This window comes from Mercenaria mercenaria, chromosome 14 (assembly GCF_021730395.1).
Source record: "Mercenaria mercenaria strain notata chromosome 14, MADL_Memer_1, whole genome shotgun sequence".
NCBI lineage: Eukaryota > Metazoa > Mollusca > Bivalvia > Venerida > Veneridae > Mercenaria > Mercenaria mercenaria.
The window spans coordinates 30,652,554-30,674,501 of NC_069374.1; the positions used below are offsets into that span (position 1 = coordinate 30,652,554).

At 35.8% G+C, this 21,948-nt stretch overlaps 1 protein-coding gene across 4 annotated transcripts in view; it reads right to left on the reverse strand.

Moving 5' to 3' along the window:
- LOC123526739 (77 kDa echinoderm microtubule-associated protein-like) overlaps positions 1 to 21,948 on the reverse strand; it is an 81,426-nt gene that overhangs the window by 35,733 nt on the left and 23,745 nt on the right. For all 4 annotated transcript variants that reach the window (XM_053523157.1, XM_053523156.1, XM_053523155.1 and 1 more), the window contains 5 exons: positions 10,149 to 10,874; positions 8,963 to 9,146; positions 6,662 to 6,832; positions 6,083 to 6,158; positions 793 to 945 (listed from right to left, as the gene is read on the reverse strand). In XM_053523157.1, coding sequence (XP_053379132.1) covers positions 793 to 945; positions 6,083 to 6,158; positions 6,662 to 6,832; positions 8,963 to 9,146; positions 10,149 to 10,874 — 1,310 coding nt within the window. The remainder of the gene's footprint in view (positions 1 to 792; positions 946 to 6,082; positions 6,159 to 6,661; positions 6,833 to 8,962; positions 9,147 to 10,148; positions 10,875 to 21,948) is intronic.

Genomic DNA, 21,948 nt, shown 5'->3' on the forward strand with positions numbered 1-21,948 from the left:
GCAATAAAAGGATATTACGTCATGATTTTATTCATTCTTCGTTATATTTGATACTCAGCTTACCATATTTTTTCTTCGTTATATTTGATACTCAGCTCACCATATTTTTTCTTCGTTATATTTGATACTCAGCTTACCACATTATTTCTTCGTTATATTTGATACTCAGCTTACCACATTTTTTCTTCGTTATATTTGATACTCAGCTCACCATATTTTTTCTTCGTTATATTTGATACTCAGCTTACCACATTATTTCTTCGTTATATTTGATACTCAGCTTACCACATTTTTTCTTCGTTATATTTGATTCTCATCTCATCACGTTTTTTCTTCGTTATATTTGATACTCAGCTCACCACGTTATTTCTTCGTTATATTTGAAACTCATCTCACCACATTTTCCTTCGTTATATTTGATACTAAGCTTACCATGTACAAAAATGTAATTTTTTCGTTGTATTTGAAACTTGTCTTACCACGTTATTTCTTCGTTATTCATGGCACTCAGCTTACCACGTTTTTTTTTTCTTTGTTATATTTGACACTCATCTGACCACGTTTTTTCTTCGTTATATCTAATACTTACCATGTTATGCTTTTCGTAATATATAATTCTCAAAAGATATTTCTTCGTTATATTCTGTACTCAACTTACCATGTTATGTCTTCGTTTTAACTACTGATTCTCAAATACATCATAATATACGTTGTACTACACTTGCCCTGTTTTACATTCTATATCTGCAACTTGTCATGTTATGTTATGCATGTGTTCAGTACTAAACATACCATGTTATTTCTTCATTATGTTGGATGTAATGTCGTTGTGTATCGTTATCCTTGTCATACAGAACAACAATAGAAGCCACATAGTAAACCAGCTCTTCAGTCTGAGGCAACACCATCAGGTTGTGACGGGTATCACGTCCGCGAAACCCGTATCTATGACAACGCTAAGAAAAGTTTTCGTTTGTATTTTGTTCTGCAGTTTCCCTGAGTATACCAGCCGTGATTTATTACGAAAAAGGTAATAAAAGTTTCGTTTGTATTTTGTTCTGCAGTTTCCCTGGGTATACCAACCGTGACTTATTACGAAAAAGCTAAGAAAAGTTTCGTTTGTATTTTGTTCTGCAGTTTCCCTGGGTATACCAACCGTGACTTATTACGGAAAAGCTAAGAAAAGTGTCGTTTGTATTTTGTTCTGCAGTTTCCCTGGGTATACCAACCGTGACTTATTACGGAAAAGCTAAGAAAAGTTTCGTTTGTATTTTGTTCTGCAGTTTCCCTGGGTATATTAGCCGTGACTTATTACGGAAAAGCTAAGAAAAGTGTCGTTTGTATTTTGTTCTGCAGTTTCCCTGGGTATACCAACCGTGACTTATTACGGAAAAGCTAAGAAAAGTGTCGTTTGTATTTTGTTCTGCAGTTTCCCTGGGTATACCAACCGTGACTTATTACGGAAAAGCTAAGAAAAGTTTCGTTTGTATTTTGTTCTGCAGTTTCCCTGGGTATATTAGCCGTGACTTATTACGGAAAAGCTAAGAAAAGTTTCGTTTGTATTTTGTTCTGCAGTTTCCCTGGGTATATTAGCCGTGACTTATTACGAATAAGACTCCCAAAGATACGTATAATACAGTGAAGTTTTACTAAGAATATATTTTACATACCATCAACAAAGGGATCTTCTCAAAGATATTAATATAAAGGGACTGACCACTGGCACCAGAACAGAAAGAAAATGCCTCCGTATGATGTTATATCCTACCCTTAGGTATTATATTAGAACCATGGTCATGAAGGGGAAAATGCTTTAACCCATTTCAATCGTACATTTCTCACATAAAACGCGCAGTTCGATGAATGGGTACCAAGCATATTTAACAAGCGGTAATCTATCTTCCATCGTGCACCAGTCACATTGTCTCACTATTTCATATTGCAGAGATACTCCACATATTTTATGCTTTCGTCAACGTTACAGAAAAAACTTGCGTGAACTTCCCTAATGAACATCCGGTCTAGAGGTCACAGCAATGTGCACATGTTAGGCGGAATGTAAACAAACCAAAACAGAATGCAAAATATTCACAGCTATACAACAAAGCTCAAAATGATGAATGGAATTCATCTTAGAAATGATTTTGAATTTGAAGTCGTACATAGGTATACATATGTTTTGTTTATTTTACGCACATTGCACGTTTATGCTGCATATACACATTTTAGCGAACACGTGTAGTTAAACGAAGACTGACCTACATTTTTACATCAACCAATCAGAATAGTTTTGTAATCTAGGTTAAAGGTCAGTAATTCAAATCCTCCTTTGTTTCATATAAAAACCGACAACTTCAGGTCGTCTTTACGTATCTTTAGAGAACATCACTTTTTCCTACACCTATTTTTCATGATAGTTCTATCACAAATTAACGAAAAAATGAAAAGAAAATAGGGGGTTATGTAGTTCCTAGTGAAATGCCAGTCAGTAGTAGTAGTCCGTTTATTTACCCTCGCCACCGGGTATACCCATATGGGCGAGCATTCTCTATTGTTATTATCTTCTAAAGTTGGGTGGTCATCTAAGTTTATGTCTAAAGTTGAGTAGTCAAAGTTTTCGTCTAAGGTTGATAGTCTAGTAGTCCGTCTTCTAAAGTTGTTATCTTCTAATGTTGTTAGTTCTTGGGTCATCTCACGGCATTAACTGTGGTTTAACCGACTTTTGATGACACGATTATGTTGACTCCAGTTCCGTCTTCTAACTTAAGTGGTGGTGTACTACGCCTTCTGGTTGCTAAATTTCGCCTTGACGCCGCCCTCATGGTGATAAAACGTGGTGACCGATGACATGCCACCTCGCCGCACCTATCCCGTTGTCCATGCAGCCTGCTCATCGTCGCCGCCAGCCGGAACGCCAGGCTTCTACTCTCCCGTAGGTCAATCCTATTATGATCAGTCCAGCCTATCAAGCTCCCTTACATACCAGCCATTTATTCTATTCTTCCACACCTGCCGGTAGTAGTAGGTAAAAAAGCCCGATGAACACGCCCGTGTACCATGTAGTCATGAACATCATCAGCCCGGTTAAAAACAAGATAAAAGCCGGCAACCGTCGAAGATGGAGAACGATGGTAACGAATCCAAGTGCCCTGGCAACAGGATGTGTAGTCGACAGTAGAAGCTCGACGAGGTGATCTATCTTCGGCTATTGTACTCTCTTTAGGGCCACTACCGCCGATGTCAGTCATGTGTCGCTAACTAGGCTATGTGACAATATACATGACAATATACATGTTGACCTAGTTAGCGACATATGTTCCCTCTCCACGACGTGAGCGTCTCGGCGGTCCAGGAGAAGGAATGCCAGTCAGTTGTGGTCTGCTACCCTAAAAATGGCGCATATTTGCTTTCGTCCGCGCAGTAAACACCTACTTCCGGTTTCGATCTGCAAAACTTGCCATGTGGGGTGTATGAACATGAAAACTGTCTCATTTCATGCAGAATGTATTCTAGTAGTGAAAAATGGTGATTAAAGCACACGTTCTACATGAATTTGCGCAAAAAAGGAGATAATTAGGATCTGTTTATTATGGACTTCTTTCACCACGGAAGCACATTTTCGACCGAATTACTGACCTTATTCCTCTGGACCGGAACTTTAACAGGGAAGTTCATCAAAAAATTTTCTGTAACGTTGATGAAACTATAGACTACGCATCGTTTCTCTAAGCAAGGAATACTCAAGAAGTGTGAGCGGTACACAATGGAAGATAAATTACCACTAGTTCAATATCCATAGTACACATTTACCGAACTGCACGTTTTTGGAGAGAAATGCGCGATTGAAATGGATTAGTGTATTTTCCCGATCATGACCATGGTTCTTATATAATACCTAGGGGTAGGGTATAGCATGTACGGAGGCATATTCTTTCTGTTCTGGTGCCAGTGGGACTGACTCGAAAGACGTTTAAAACAGAAAAGCGGCAAAAGTACGGAAAATTGTCGGGTCACTGATTTTGAAAATTGCTATACAGGATGAAACACCGTTTAAAACAAATTTTTTTTCATTTCAGGGATAGGGAAGGGGGTCTCTTAGACAGTCTAGACTGTATATCGATAGTTATTTGAAAGACGTTTAGAACAATTTTTTGAAAAAAAATATCATAGAGAGCTTTCTGATTATTTATAACCAGACCGTAAGGTCAACATATCTGGCATTACTACGAATGAATTTCAATGCATCTAGCTACAAGAAAACAACTTATCAGAAGTTCGAGAATTTATCAATAATCTAAATGAAGCGATACTTTTTTTGTGAACTTGACAACCTTATGGTAATAATATTTAAATCTTTACCATCAACATAAAACATTAACAATTCAACTAGAACTATTCAGTTGATTGATATTGGAATATCATGCCCGAGAGGGCAACTATAAGCCTCAAAGTATGCTCATAAGGGCAACTGGGAAAATTGTTAATTTATTAGGCACGAGCTTCATTTATCTACATAAGTAATTAACTTTTCTTTGATCACGTTTTCCCATATGAGTACAGAGATTTTTCATTTACCGCCATTTAACAATTTTTGTAGTGGGATGTGGTGGGAGACAGGAGAGGGGAGAGGGGGAAGGATTAAAATCACATCGACACATAAGTTGTATGAGGCCATTCAAGAATCTGATATTGGAGGAAGATCTCACGTGCTCCTTTAAGCATTTTGTCAGGCACAAGTAGGCACCAGTGTAGAATCACCAGCTTCCCTTGAATTCTCCACAGGAAGTAATTTTACACCCAAGTGAGGTTTGGAACCCAATGCGGATAGGGGAAAGTTATTCGAAGTCAGCGCCTTTTCCATCGTCGGTATGGGGATAAGAGAATCTTGTCAATGCAAGGTGTTACATAATTCGGGCAGTCATTAATATTTTATGCAGTAAAGATGACAGCGCTATTAAAAGAATGTATGTGTTGTATAAGTAACGTCGTTTCTGAGGCGCTATTAAAAGAATGTGTGTGTTGTATAAGTAACGCCGTTTCTGAGGAGTATTTTGTTTATATATGCCAGTCGGTTAATCTATTAAAGGATTCTGAATGCCTTACTAAAATTAAAATGTTTTCCAAAAACGAAGGGTAAATAATGACCTCCAAATGAACCTTGGACCTTCTAACCAACCTAGGGCCTCTTTACCAAACGAGGACCTTTGAACGAGACTAGGACCTAATTTTGCTCTAACGTTTAATTTGCATGTGCGGACAGGAAGAACTAGTTCCATTTAGATTTACTATGAGCTATTCAAACAAGAGCTGTCCGTAAGACAGCGCGCTCGACTAGTTTCAGTGCTTGACTCTGAATTAGAGCTTTGCCAGTAAAAAAATATCTAGGTTAAAAAGGAACATAACTCTGTCAAAATTCAAATCAGAGTAATGGGGATTGTTTTTCTGGTGTAGACTTTAATAGTAAATAACTATTTTAAGTTTCAAGTCAATAGCTCTGATAGTAACAGAGATATTTGACTTTATCAAAAACTTTAACAAAAAAATCTAAGTTAAAAGGGGGCATAATTCTGTCAAAATTCAATCAAAGTTACGGGGATTGTTTCTCCTGGTGTAGACTTCGATAGTAAATAACTATTTTAAGTTTCAAGTCAATAGCTCTGATAGTAACAGAGATATTTGACTTGATAAAAAAACACACCAAAATTCTAAGTTAAAATGGGGCATAATTCTGTCAAAAATCAAATCAGAGTTATGAGGATTGTTTCTCCTTGTGTAGACTTTGATAGTAAATAAGTATTTTATGTTTCAAGTCAATAGCTTTGATAGTAACAGATATATTTGACTTTATCAAAAACTTTAACCAACGGCGACGCCGACGCCGACGCCGACACCGGGGAGAGTGCAATAGCTCTACTTTTTCTTCGAAAAGTCGAGCTAAAACAGCTCTTTGAATGTAGAATCGCTTCACAGCCTTTGCTCAACATTATATTTTTTTAGTTTCAGAGGCAGGTCTAGTTAAATTATGCCGAGTATATGTAACTGTAATCATGACGTAATTGAAAATGAAATCTGGAAAGGATACACCCATTCACAGTTGAGCATACTGCCTGGTTTGGAGCCATTATCTTTAGGGTCAGTGCAAGATGGCGGGAAAAATTCTGAAAACAAAAATTGTACATGTATGAACGAAACAGATCAAACATTTAAAAACACGAAAGCCGTTTAGTATGTGCTTCCAGTCTATAAATGAATAGACAAAATTCTTGTCACAGTTTACTCAAAACATACGATTCAAATCAAACTATACGGTGAAAACGCAGAGACCTTAACTTAAGTCTGAAGACAATGAGAAACGGACATGAGAAATTGACACTTTTTTTCAACAGAATATACCGGGTATGCTCCTTTATTTCACGATTAATCTAAATAAAGATATGCCTTTTAGAAGATTTTAACTGTTTAAGTCACACCATATAGCATATGCAAATAATGTTGAAGATATTTCCTACTTGTCTCCAATGCATTTGGAGGGCATATGTATAAATTTATTAAACGCTGCCTAAGGTTAAGGTCAGTTCTCTTAACTGTAAGAATATCCTTTGGCAGCGCATCAGATTAAAACAGCCGAAATGCAACATAGTTTTCAAACGTACAAACTGACCTTTAAAGACACCATCCACTTCCAACTCCACCCCTTTTTCTAGGACAGTGTCTTTAATACTCTGTCGACTGTCCTTCATCCTTCCGCGCTGGCTATATCGTGGTCCCATATCGTAGCGCGACATTGCAGTAGACGTGGGGGATTCTGGTCGACCGTTTTCGTGTATCTGACCTACAATTACAGTCAAACTTGTGTTAAAGACCACCTCTGAACAGAGACCACCGGGCTCTAAAGACCACATGTTTTGTTTCCCATTTTAACATTTACACTGTATTTTAACCTGTGAATAAAAACCACTTCCCAATAAAGACCACATTTTGGCCCTCCAGAGAGTGGTCTTTATAGACAGATTTGAAAGTATATGCAAATACAACAGATATTCCATATTTTCGTGTGACATTTAATTCGCAGCCGCCAACCCCCTTCCCCCATCCCCAATAAAAAAAAAATGCAAAAACAAAATACTAGCGAAGAAGCTATCCATAGGAATTGTTGTTTCACTTTTACAGAAGTATGTTAATGGTCCTGTCACATTTGTGAGATTTTGTTTTCATAGTTTAGCCTTCTAAAAACATTTTCGTTTATTTTAGTAAAATTATATTTATAAGAAAATTAACACTGATCTTCTTTGAAACAATTTACCTTTTTAAAAAAAACCAGTATATAAAAACTAGCAAGAGATCCATAACATTCGCAGAAAAAACAACCATCTAAATAATATCTATATCTTGAAACGACAGTCATTTTGGCAGAACTGACGTCATTATTCCTTCCAAATAACCAAATATGGTGCTTATATGAAAAATGTTTTAAATACGAAAATTATGTTAAATACAATTACATGTGATCTATTAACTAAAGATACACATATAAGCAGTACATTTCATTTGGATCTACAAAACAATTGTTCAACAGTTTACCAGTGTTCATATACGGAAGAAAGAACATTGACGTCATTACGACCACATGGCTGCTGTTGCTTTAAAATCTCTCTACAACATTTACTGTCCAATTTAAATATTTGCTTCCCTCCTGCTTACGTTTTACAGAGGCCTCTTCCTAATTATATCTTTTTAAAATTGTCGACAAATTCCCGTTTTAACCAAAGTGAGAACTGCACGTTCATTAATTTGAAAATTTTAATTTTATTTTTTTTTCTAAATTCAATCCCACTAATTGATGCAATATAACAGAAACTCTCACAATATTCACTCCTTTCCTTCGCCAGTAAACCAGAACAAAATGAAACATAAGTACAAAGTGAAACAACGCAAATTTGCATACGCCAAATCAGCCATGTCGAGCATGTTCAATAATGCATTGTTTATATGATGGGTTTATCGATTTCATACATGACGTCAAAAGCCCAGCCACTCAATTCAATAGCCAAATAACAGATAATTTATCTCCATTTTAAATTAAAGTATAATTTGCTAGAATCATGTTATCTGAATATCTGATGTCGTCTCCAAGTCTTATCGCGAAATCCAGTAAAACACATCCATTTAGTTAAAGGACATTAGCAAACAGAATATAATTCTAATCTTGTAGCAGTTGTAAAAATTTAGAAATATAAATAATATAAGAATATCCAGATCAAAAGCTGCATCTGTTAGCTTTCATATTTTTGAGAAGGCTGTTTGTGATCTGTTTTTTTTTTTCATTCAGAATGCTTCATTTATACGCTATCTAGCATTGACGGTATATTATCAAGGAAGTTGTCTATCATCTAGCGTTGGTAGAAATATAAAATTAAGGATGAAGGAGCGAATTTTTTCTAACGTAAAGAATTTTTTCATACTCTGAGAGCTTGAAGAACATTTGTTTCCAAGACAAACAAGAGAAGAAAAAACATAGGTCACCGAACTCGTTTTAAATTTATAGGGCATTTTCTTCACCCACTGCTTAAGCATTTCTTAAATTTTGTAAAATTAGAAAAATGGTGGTACTTTATAAAACATATAATATCTCACTTAATGTTATAGGGATTTCGAGTGTTACAGGTTAATATGAATACAAGGTGATGCCAGTATTATATAAGCATAAATGTCACTAACAATTCTCTTTCATTTTCACATATTGACATAATTACCCCACCCACTTTATTGACAATGGAAAAAACGTATATATCTAGCAGCATGTTTTTGTCATTTACTGAACACATTAAAAATTCGCAGAATCTGTTTTATGCCATAACTGTTATTGTATTATATAAATCAAAACAACTCTCGAATAATCTAATTGCTTTCAAGAGTTGTCCCATCGCACATGTACTTCATGTACTTCAGTTCGAATACATACCCATGTCTTGTTGTTTCTGTAACTTTTTCTTCCTGTATTTTGAATCACCGATAGAGTCAGTGCTGGAGTTGCTGCTCGATGCCTGCCGTTTCTTCATCAGCTCCAAGGGCTTTAACTCGTCACCGCATGCTATAAAGTTACTGTTCGCTTGATGTTCTCGGAAAAGTTGCGAAAAGCTCTTTATCTACAGAAAATGTATAATTTATATTTCATAACTAAGATAGTGAGGAATGCTGCATCTTAACATTATAAGCGTGTACTGACGTTTGACAAAATTTTAAGTACATTTACAACTTTATTGTATGTATTGTCAAAGTAAAACGTTATATCAACTTCTGCTTGCAAAGGCTGATGTATCATATCTATATATCGGGTACTTTACAGACCTTGCTATCTACATGCTTGCTATTCTATCACATATATTGAAACTATGACGTAGTTAAGTGCAGTAATTGTTCATTCGTTAATGTTAACAAAATTGTATCGCCGAAATTATTACTTATTCATGAATATTTCTGCAAACTCGATACAAAACAAAGCATTATTTTACTTCAGAAATGATGGTGAAGTCACGTGAGCAATATCTAGTAGTATGGCGGATTATTCCTTTTTTATTGCATGCAATATGTCCTACATTTCATACGAATTTCTACCTTTTATATACTAGTAAACGAAAGATGTCATTAAAGATTAAAGAAACCGTATGAAAAGCAACGTCATTTAGCCCTTGCTATAATTCTCTTTCAGTACCAGTTATTTTCGATAACCTTGAGTATATGATTATTATGGAATCGTGTCCGTCTGTCTTGTTTATTTCGTTTTTACATGAAAACTAAACACAGAATAAAAAAAAAATATTTACCATTTTCTAATATTTGTACCTTCACGATTCCGATTAACACTGTGCTTTTGTAAATGTATATGTACAAATATATCACCCTATTGTACACAATAATAAAAGTTAAGGTATCGGACCCCTAACGACAATCAGAAATTTCAATGCAATTATTATCTCCTATGCTACTTCGGCAATACTACTGCCGTGACAGATTTTTTTTTTCTCAGAATTACCACAGAATACCAAAGTCTCAAGCGGATACTGTTCAGACTGTCATGACTATATGTCCACGATTTGAACCTAAGAAATTTAGCTTTCATAACAAAACAATGTAAAAAGATACAATACCTGTGGGTATGGTGTACTGTCCGAGAATAAAGTCATTACAGGCATGGTTGGGTTCGAAATATCTTCAAGCCAGTCTTCAAATGCTTGTTTAGTTTGTGGATTCAGTATTATTTTTTCTCGTTTGTCACGTGATAAATTGTTAATTATAGTAACGACCACTGGCAAGTTCCTGATAGGTGACTGCACGTGATCCTTCGGCTTTTTGTAAAGTTGAGCTTCATGTTTACGCATTCGGCCCGCCGACATTTTTTTGTTTGACCAAAATCCCTCACGAGACTGTCCGTATTTCATTTCGACCCCATTTACCTTACGCTTCATTTCTTTAGTACTGGATACTATGTAAACACATCTGTTTTGAAATTCAGTTACGCTCTTTATTTCGTCACCCTCAGGCCACTTGAATATATGATGAATGCCGGTAGGTGTGGGGATATGATCACTGAGATAAAACAATAATGTTTCAAAGGTTTTGAAGTCTTTGTTGACTGTTAGAGACAGCCCTTTGTGATGAGCATCTCCATTCCTGAAAAATCTTACAAGCGCTCCGTTGGAACACCCCCTCCTTTTGTGAGCAGGATTGCGATAATTTATCCTTATGTTATCATGCTCGCCCTCATACCGGCGGAAGTTGGGGAAGCGTCTTTCGGCATTGTCGGTAAATGGGCGTGGCTGCGGGTACCCTTGGTCGTCCTCATCACTATCATACAGGAGGACTGGGATCTCGCTCTGAAAAGGTGATACAAGTTAGTTATATCACGTTTAAAAGATTTACAGGGTCAGTAAACATGCATTGTATCAATGCAATGTACCGATTTGTTATCCTTAAATTACTGACAAAGAATGACCACGGACGCTCGTATTAGCATAAAGGATCTGCTAAACTTTTCCAAAGCAAACAAACCTAAAAGAAAAAAAAAGAAATGTTTCGTGGCAGGGTAGTTTTATTATAATGATAGCAGATATTAATCATTTATTTCAACTAAATATATATTTTCCCAAATACATACACAATTTAAGAAAGCGCTCCAGTTACACTAACACTATATTTTAGTAACGGGAAAAAAGACAAGATGTGCAGGCGCCATGAATTCATTTTTGTTCAAGAAAATATCATAAAAATGTTACATTATTTGTTAAAGAATATTGCCAGTTGTAGTTTCACATTTTCCAAAACGAAACTGAGCCGAAACCGCATTTTTGTTTGAGTTTCGGCGTTATAAATAACCTAGTCCGCTTAAGTTAAACTGAAGTTGTTTCCTTTTCGTTTCGGGTTTGTCGTTGACATGTGGAACAGTCTTTTATATAAATATCAACTAATTACTCAAAGAATTCCACCACTGATATTTCACCTGCGTGACAATGCAACGCAACAAATGAATCACGCTTGATATTGAAATCTTATCCGCATTGGTGTCTACAAAACACACAGAGAAACTTTAGAAGTCAATGCCCTTATATCGCTACAACAAAGCTTTTGTGTATGTTTTGCGCTATCAATAATGAATAATTAACATACAAATAGATGGATGCGATTTTGGACTGTATAGTTATTTGCTATACGTTATGTCAAGCTATAGAACAACTGAAATAAGAAACATTATTCCACAGGCTGAAGAGAAAAAACCTTTCCACCGACTGTGTGGACTTGTTTTAGTTTATGCTATTTTATTTCAGCTCGATTGTGATGAAAGCTTGAGGCTTTAAATCACTCTCGAGTCCGCGTTCTGGAAGAACTAGAACTGGTGCTATATGAGAAGGAAGGGTCGCACACCCAGTGGAGTTCAAACCACGGCCTCCTGGTTGAGCAGCCGGCATCTTCAGCAGTGACTGCATTTGTTTGATGAAGGGGCAGTCTCCATAAGGCTGTTTTCCTGGTACAAACAGATTTTGATATACTTTTGCTAACAGTTAGCCTTATGAATGGGCCTTACATCTCATAAGTAGTTAGCCAATCGGAGCTTTAGTTTTGAGAGAATTATGTCTTAAGTGTGGGTGGGGTAATTCCATACTTGTCCTGCCTTACATAACAAATAGGTGAATTTCAATGTTTTTATATCAGCTGAACTAAACGTAAAGGGGTATAATGTGTACACTATAAACACATACTGACATGATGTAGGACATTTGATTCTGCAGCATACCTTTACAAAAACATGCCACTTCATACGCACTTTGTAGAATCTTACACATTTTGCATCTACCATCTTTGCGGAAATGATACAAGAAGAGAGACAAAACCCATTTATTGTGAATACTTGTTAATGAATAGACATTGCAGAATTATGGGGATTTTTCTTATGGAGACTGCCCCTTTTCTAATGGAAACGACTTCTTAAATAATAAAGTTCATTTTTCTAACTTAAAATGTTTTTTTCCCAGAAATTTCAAAGCAAAATCATTACTTGTATTGTAATACACCAGTAATTCAAGTTAATGCCGTCATGGCAACATTTAAAACAAGAGCACAGCCTACGGATGCCATCGCTCGTCTGCAATTGTTGGACAATATGTAAGAAAAGAGTTCAAAGTACCAAACGGGCCATAATTCTGACAATTCTGAGTTATGGTTCTTAATCTACATTGTCCCCTAATGATGGTGAAAGGTGCAAAGTTTCAAAGCTGTAGCTCTTATAGTTTTTTGAGAAAAGGTCACCAAAACAATAAGTTCAGCCAATAAAATGAAATTTTCTAAGTACCAAAAGGCCAAAATTCTGACAAAATGCAGGTTAGGGTTATAGTTCTTGATTTACATAGTTCCCTCATAATGATAAACAAGTGTGCAACGTTTCCAAGCTGTAGTTCTTATAGCTTTTTAGAAAAGGCGGACCTTAACAAAAAAATTAACAAAGAAACTCAAAATTTCTAAGAATAGGAGGGCCATAATTCTAACAAAATGCAAATAAGAATAAGATTTGGTTGTTGGCCTACACAGTCCCATAATGATGGTTAACAAGTGTGCAAAGTTTCAAAGCTGTAGCTTTTTTAGAAAATCAGACGAGCTAATGATGTTTTATAATATAAAGAATGCTTTGCTTTGTTGGTAAAAAACAACCTACCCACTGACGCGTTTTCAAAGTGCGTTAATATACCTCAGTGTAATATAAACTTTACTTTTGAACAAGAGGGCCAAGATGGCCCTAGGTCGCTCACCTGAGAAACACACCATAACACACCATAACAGTGGTAACATGTTTGAATTAGTGATTTTATGGAAAAAATATTCTGACCAATTATCGTTAAAATTGGAGCAAAACATCTTGAGTATAAATAAGTATTTTCTTTGATTTGACCTAGTGACCTAGTTTTTGACCCCAGATGACCCTTTTTCGAATTTGACCTAGATTTCATCAAGGCTTTCATTCTGACCAAATTTCATGAAGATCAATTGAAAAATACAGCCTCTATCGCATACTCAATGTTTTTCTTTGATTTGACCTAGTGACCTAGTTTTTGATCCAAGACTACCCACATTCGAACTTGACCTAGATTTCTTAAAGGCAACCATTCTGACCAAATTTTATGAAAATCCAGTGTTAAATGCAGCTCCTATTGCATACACAAGGTTTTATTGATTTGACCTAGTTTTTAAACCAAGATGACCCGTATTTGAACTTTATCTAGATCTCATCAAGGCTATCATTCTGACAAAATTTCATGAAGATCAGCTGAAAAATACAGCCTCTATCGCATACACAAGGTTTTCCTTTGATTTAACCTAGTGACCTACTTTTGACCCAGATGACCCATATTCAAACCTGACCTAGATTTCATCAAGGCTATCATTCTGACAAAATTTCATGAAGATCAGTTGAAAAATACAGCCTATATCGCATACACAAGGTTTTCCTTTGATTTAACCTAGTGACCTACTTTTTGACCCAGATGACCCATAATCAAATTCAAAGTATACTTTATCAAGGCAATCATTCTGACCAAATTTCATGAAGATAAATTGAATAATACAGCCTCTATCGCATACACAAGGTTTTTCTTTGATTTGACCTAGTGACCTAATTTTTGATCCAAGATAACCCATATTCAAATCTGACCTAGGTTTCATCAAGGCAATCATTCTGACCAAATTTCAGGAAGATCAATTGAAAAATATAGCCTCTATCGTATACACAAGGTTTTTCTTTGATTTAACCTAGTGACCTGATGTTTGACCCCAGATGACCCATATTCAAATCTGACTTAGATTTTATAAAGGCAATCATTCTGACCAAAATTCATGAAGATTATTTGAAAAATACAGCCTCTATCGCATACACAAGGTTTTTCTTTGATTTAACCTAGTGACCTTGTTTTTGACCTCAGATGACCCATTCTCAAACTCGGCCTAGATTTTATCAAGGCAATCATTCTGATAAAAATCCATGAAGATTATTAAAAAAATACAGCCTCTATCGTATACACAAGGTTTTTCTTTGATTTGACCTAGTGACCTAATGTTTGATTCCAGATGACCCATTTTCAAATTCTTCCTAGATTTTATCAAGGTAATCATTCTGACCAAATTTCATGAAAATCCTTTGAAAAATACAGCCTCTATCGTATACACAAGGTTTTTCTTTGATTTGACCTAGTGACCTAGTTTTTGACCCCAGATAACCCGTTTTCAAACTCGGCCTAGATTTCATCAAGGTAATTTTTCTGACCAAATTTCATGAAGATCAGTTGAAAAATACAGCCTCTATCGCATACACAAGCTAAATGTTGACAGACAGACAGACAGACAGACGACAGACGACGGACGCCGGACATCGAGTGATCAGAAAAACTCACCTGAGCATTGCTCAAGTGAGCTAAAAATAAATGGATACTCTATTTGTTAACATAAAAAGCAAGGTCAGAAATATGGGTGGGATTACGAATCGATCTGTATAAAGAATTCATCTTGTCTATGCGAATAAATGAACGAAAATATTTCACTCAAAAGTTCACTATTCAGTCAGTATCTTCTGGTAAGCACCCTTTTAAACAGTTAATGGTACTGTCCAAATTGAAAGATGGAAAAATTCATTATAGAAATTTAGCAGGGTAAGGATTAATCAAATAGTGTTTGGTACTGGCTTCTATAAAGCACTATCTCACTCTGATGTTGATGATCATAATCTCTAACACGCAAGCAGACGTGTTACATGCGATATTGGACAATGATTCATGAAAAAATGAATAAAACATATTTTCATAATGAGTGATGACGCATTCTGTCATTTTGTTACAGGCACCGATCGGGAGTAAACACTGAAACACTTTAAAAACCATTCTTAAATCGGTTCGTTAGTACATTGTGTTCCTATCTTACAGGCTAGCTGTAACAAATATCTACTTGTAGTTTCTGTACGATGCTAACACTGCAAGAAATAAAAGTATGTAGCGAGAAATGGTTAACATTATCTACATAAGCATGCTAAGACTATAGAAGATGCTTTTGTAGAAATGCGCATGTGTGCTCCAAAGCATTGTAGTAATGGGCATGATGTCAATAAGGGACAGCAGTGAAAATCAAAGAGACATTGACGGTCGGCTTAGTGACTGAAATGCAATAGGAATTATCTACTTGGCATGTTCTGAGTCAGATGGTTCTCAAGTTATTGATCGGAAACGTTTTTCCATGTTCAGGCCCCTGTGAACTTGACCTTGGAAAGAGTGACTCCCAAAAACAATAGGATTCGTCTACTCCATAAGCCCTATCACCCTATGAAGTTTGAAAGTTCTAGGCCAAATGGTTCTCCAGTTATTGATTGGAAATGAAGTGTGACGGACGGACAGGTCAAAAACAATATGTCTCCCTCCACTATGGCGGGGTGGGGGATGGGGGGGGGGGGGGACATAAATATACTATGTATGATTGAGTGAAATATGCGTCTTGACTGTGAAAAACATCCACGTGTCTAAGACCTTTACAGCTTTCATCCATTGATGTTTTTGATATCTTTTCAGATGAATGGAGTAGAATGTAAAATCAGACATTTTCGCGAGAAAAATAGTTTCGCTATAACCGACTTCATACACAGAAATAATCCTGTATAGATTTCATCAGTTGGCCAAACGTCGCGAATGCTAGATATCTTTGCGAAATAGAATACCGAGCATTTATCTCGCAAACTTATCTTATTTTAACGCTGTGAAATTACGTAACAATCTATATTATTGTTTTTCAATCAGCAAAACACAAATAGATTCATCAATAATATTGCACATTTCCATTTAAATAGGTGCCAGATAATAAATTTACTGGTAGTCGATGCTACCAAAATCTACTACGTTTCGACGGGAGGTTAAACATGAAAACCATGAATAATTAACGTACAAATTATCAGAGGCAAATCTCATTTCTAAAGAAAACGGCTTTGAAGTAAAAAGATCAATAGGGCTCTGCTGTAGTACAGTCTGCAACTTTATATTGTTTTATACAGCAGCGTCTATGATGTATCTAAGGTGTTATTGCAACAAAACATGTTGCATATAAGTGTTCTTTTTTGCGTGTTTAGATTTGTTTTTCATTTGCGGCTTATCTATGACAGTTTGTCAAAATGCGTCATTTGATATTCTATTCACAAGAAATAACATCAGAAATACCCATTTTTCTCAAAGCAAGTGTCTTCCGAAAATATATATAAGCCGCGCCATGAGAAAATCAACATAGTGGCTTTGCGACCAGCATGGAACCAGACCAGCCTACGCATCCGCGCTGTCTGATCAGGATCCATGCTGTTCGCTTTCAAAGCCTATTGCTGTAAGAGAAACTGTTAGTTGTTTAGCACACACTGCTTTGACTATGACTTAGGAGAAATTTTATCGTGCTGGCTGATACTTTACGTTTTTACGACATCTTTTAACATAGTTATCTCTCATCTGATATACATGTAAAACAGTTACATTAATTGTTATAAGGCGTAAATATTGTTTGTTTCCGGTAACATGCTAAAAAAATTTAGGCTAGGTAGGTAAGTTATTTTTTGGGGTCTTTTTATGAAGTGGGACTTTTCGGAAATTATTTTTGTGTCAAAAAGAAGAAGAAATAATACAAATAAGGGGGTAATGCTTTTAGAGTATCGGTAAGCTGATTTCAAACATCACTTGTTTAAAGCATAAAAAGTGCAATTTTACAACTTTTTGTTAAAAAGTTTTTAAAAAAATTAACAAATTTTTTTTTAGGCCTAATAAGTCTTGTAGAAAACAGATGCCACAGAAAAACGGTAAACTAATATTTCAGGCAAATGTTTCAGGTAGAAAAGTACACGGTCAAACCTGTATTAAAGAACACCTCTGAACAAAGAACACCTCTGAACAAATAACACCTCTGAACAAAGAACACCTCTGAATAAAGAACACCTCTGAACAAAGAACGTCTCTGAACAAAGACCACCTGTGATAAATGAACACCTCTGAAGGAAGAACACCTCTGAACAAAGAACACCTCTGAACAATGAACGCCTCTGAACAAAGAACGCCTCTGAACAATGAACACATCTGAAAAAAGAACACCTCTGAACAAAGTACACCTCTGAACAATGAACACCTCTGAACAAAGACCATATCTGAACTAAGAACGCCTCTGAACAAAGAACGCCTCTGAACAAAGACCACATCTGAACAAAGAACGCCTCTGAACAAAGACCACATCTGAACAAAGAACGCCTCAGAACAAAGACCACATCTGAACAAAGACCACCTATGAACAAAGAACGCCTCTGAACACAAAGAACGCCTCTGAACAAAGACCGCCTCTGAACAAAGAAAACCTCTGAACAAAGACCGCCTATGAACAAAGAACACCTCTCTACAAAGACCACCTCGCTCTTAAAAACTTCTGCTTTTGTTTTTCATTTTAACATTTACAGTGTATGTAACTTGTGAATGGAGACCACAGGTCAGTCAAGACCACTTCTTCTCTTCTAAGGCTGGTCATTTTACTAAAAAGCGTCCTCTGAATTGGCAGAAATTTGAAACTAAGAGTAAACGTGCATGTACAAGTCTCAATTATGTTCTTTTTAATTATTTCTAAAAATATGATTATTGCAAATCTCGAGACTTAACAGTACAACATGTACATCTGTTAAATTTTGAGTTCTTTTTTCTGTTTAAATTTTGTCTAGTCAAGATAAACCTGTAAAACTTTTATTTAGTGCAGCAACATTAAGTGTAACTTTAACGGAACCTATCCCACAGCAGGGAAGAATGCGATAAAATTTATGGTCCGCCAGTCAGGTCATAAGGGAAAACGTTAATTGGAAAAGCTAATTTGTTACTTATATCTCCCATTGATTTTTCTCATAATTATGCATAACTAACGTTTGTTTGCGCATTTATTTACCTGGAGATGGAATCAATATTTAATATTTCATTTGCCGCTTGGTTTCAAATGAATGGAAGCGCAAGATAAAAAAATATCTTTCATTTGTTTCAGTATGTTAAACTTTTGGCTACGATGTTTAAGTGTTCCTCGTGTGCATTTTGAAAATCGTGAATAAAACATATTCATTTTTAAAGAGACCCTTGTGAGGCTTAATAGTACAACCTCATCTCTGTTAATTAGCTTTGATCCTTGGAAACTGGTGCAACATGCATTCATTACAACAACATTCTGGAAAAGTTTACATTTATTTCCATTACGACAAATAACATTCACAATTTTATAGAAAAAATGTAATTCAAAATTCCATTTGGTATTAGCGAAACTTTTCTTGTTTTGAGTACAGCCAACTCGTTATTTGTTAAAGGGTAATACAAAAAGCGACTTTAATGCATTTATATCATACGATGCCAAAGAAAGGATGGACTATAGGTTATTCTGAAACTCTCTGTATATCTTTTAATCTAAAATTGTATCATATTTGTCATCTTTATATTCATTTTGTTTGATTTAGCGTGGATGTTTTTCTTTGCTACATCGCGATGAACAAGAGAGCCTACCTGTTTCAGTGGAACCTTTCAAAACGATAACGTTTTTTACAACTTCTATAAGACTGAACCCCTTCCCCCCCCCCCCCCCCCCCCCCCCCCCCCCCCCCCGCCAAAAAAAGAGAGGGAGAGGATAGAACTTGAACCTGACAAGTGTCATCATTGAATTAAAGGGTGCCAATATTTCTACATTGTACAGATTATTTTCAGTTTTTAATGAATATCTCAAAATCGTATAAATGTTAATAGGAAACATTTTTAAATATTGTCTATTTGTCTGGGCTGTTTCAGAAAAATAACATGCCTACCCCGTGCTATTATCATTTTGGCCCAAACAAATTTCAGTATAACTTTTACTCGTAATCAAAATAATCCTTTGTGTATGTATGGCATCTCTAGGCGTTTAGTCTAGTATGATCCATTAAAGCATAAAACTTCTATAGTAAATAGATAATCAAACGGCAGCTAGTCAGATAATTGTCGGAAAAATCCTCATTTTTACAACATAAATAGTATTCTATTGCTTAGCGAAAACAATGAACAACAGATAAACAACACATCAGTATAATTTTATTTTGAAGCCTTGAAATAGACACAAGATATGTAAAGCATTGCGTTGGAATTCATTCTAGAACATAAGGATCTTACATGCCTGCCTGTGTAAGACGGGGTTTTCCCTTCCCGAGGGACAGTCTGGAATGGAAAACTGAGCGTTAGCGAGGTTTTTTATCCATGCTGTCCCGAGGGTAGGGAAAACAGCTGTCTTACACAGGCAGACATGTTAGATCATTTTTCTTGCCTATCATGTTCAAAATAGATCGTGGAGACAAATAAGTTTGGGTATTTCCTGACATTATTTATATAGTTTATGACGTCACAATGGTACCGGTACTATGTGACGTCACTTTAGTGCACGCTATTTTAGACAAGGTTTTTCCCTAGGGAAAGACAGGAATATCTATCCCCGGCGCGTGCTCGGATAAATGTATACTTTCCCCGCTAGGTAGGCAAGAACGTCATATCTCCTCTGTAATACCACAGTCACACATACGGTGCAAATAGCTACGTCGAGCTACGGATAGAAACGTAGTAACCCGTATCGATCCGTACCTGAGCCGTACGAATTGGTACGAATTGATACGGCTTACTACATTAAGGTACGTCTCAGGTACGTTTCAATACGGGTCGATACGGATTACTACGTTTTTATCCGTGGCTAGACGTAGCTTTCCGCGCCGTATGTGTGACTGGGGTATAAGGAAGCCTAATTCTCAGTGAGTATTCAAACCATTCTGATTCAAATCCTCTGCTATACAAAGGTATAATATTCAGGGAAAATTGTGTACTTGTAGACAGTATTTGAAGTGCCTTTCTATTTCAGAGTAAACACACCAACAGATTACTAGAAAGAGGGAAATATGTTTTAAAAACACTCATCTCGGTAACAATTTTAAATCTGTATCGCTGTCCAACAGCAAGAACAATGTTCTTCATGAAATGTGACATTTATAGAATTGTCGTTATTAAAACAGCATTAAACGTAAGGGCTGGGTTTCAGACTAATGTCCTGTTGCATATGTGCAAAATTTATAACAATTTCGTGTTGTTCACTTCGAGGAATGTTCTGTATAAGTAATTTTATAACCAGTGCCAGATCTTGAAACGGTTTCTTACGACAGGTTAACTCGGCGAGTGTTGTTAGTGAAAACAAGCTATTCAGAACGAAACTCTTTTTAAATAGATTTCATTTAGCAACCTCCACCCCCACGCCCTCAATCCTTCACTTAAGTATTTTTGGCAATATTTTTCAAGAATTCTAATAGTATTGTTATCACATTTCATACGTATTGTTGATAACCAATTAAATTTCAACAAACGTCATCATTTCAGTCATTTCACAACCTCTTATACTATTTAAAAATAACACAGACAACACATGTAGATATTAGCTTTTCGATGATACATGGTCAAATATCAAATCGACTAAAATTTGTTCCAAGGACATGAGAAGAAAAAGAAATTATTTTGTTTTTGCCAAGATTTTCAAGCTTTATAACGATTCGCTCGTTTGACAATTTTTGAAATTCATGCGTATTTTCGTCGCATTTTAAAACTGGGTTCTGGTAGCAGAATTACTAAAATGATATTATAGTATGAATCAATTTTGCTACATTTTTACAGCTTATTTACAACATATTATTCTACATATGTCAAAAAATTAATGACTGTTCCGCTAAGGGGCGGCGGGTCGTAGAAATTTCGTTAAGCGTATATATAACAATACATATGAACAATATGATGATCTTAGAGTGTAAACGACGTGAAACATGGCTTTTTATAGGTAAACTCCAAACATACTTCCCCCGACATACTGCGTAATCGAACTTAAAGATTTGACAGGAATACATGTCTCAGTAACATGTTAACAATAGGTCAAGAAAGAAATGAGTTTAAGCGAAAGCAAAGTAGCATAACAATGATATTTTTGATAAATCAAGACACATACTCTAATCTGGCCAATCATCAAACTGGAACGAGATCTGATATTATAATACATTTTATATAAATATAATAGGAATTTATTTCAGGAAACGAACACATTGTGAAATGAAGCTTTTTGATAAATCAGAACACATAGCCCTGATCCTATGAAAAGACTTAGCTCATTATCGTTATTGGCCAAGAACGTATAGTCATAAACATTTTGTCCACGTTTGATACATATTGCGGCTTGAGAATGAAAACTCATATTGCTGATGAGTGGACAGGAAAAGACGGACTACGGACATCAAACGAGCCTAACTTCTCACCATAAACATACAGAATTCAGGGGAGGTTTTAAATAACTTTTTAATTACGAAGAAAATGTAATAGTTTTAATCATTAGAAA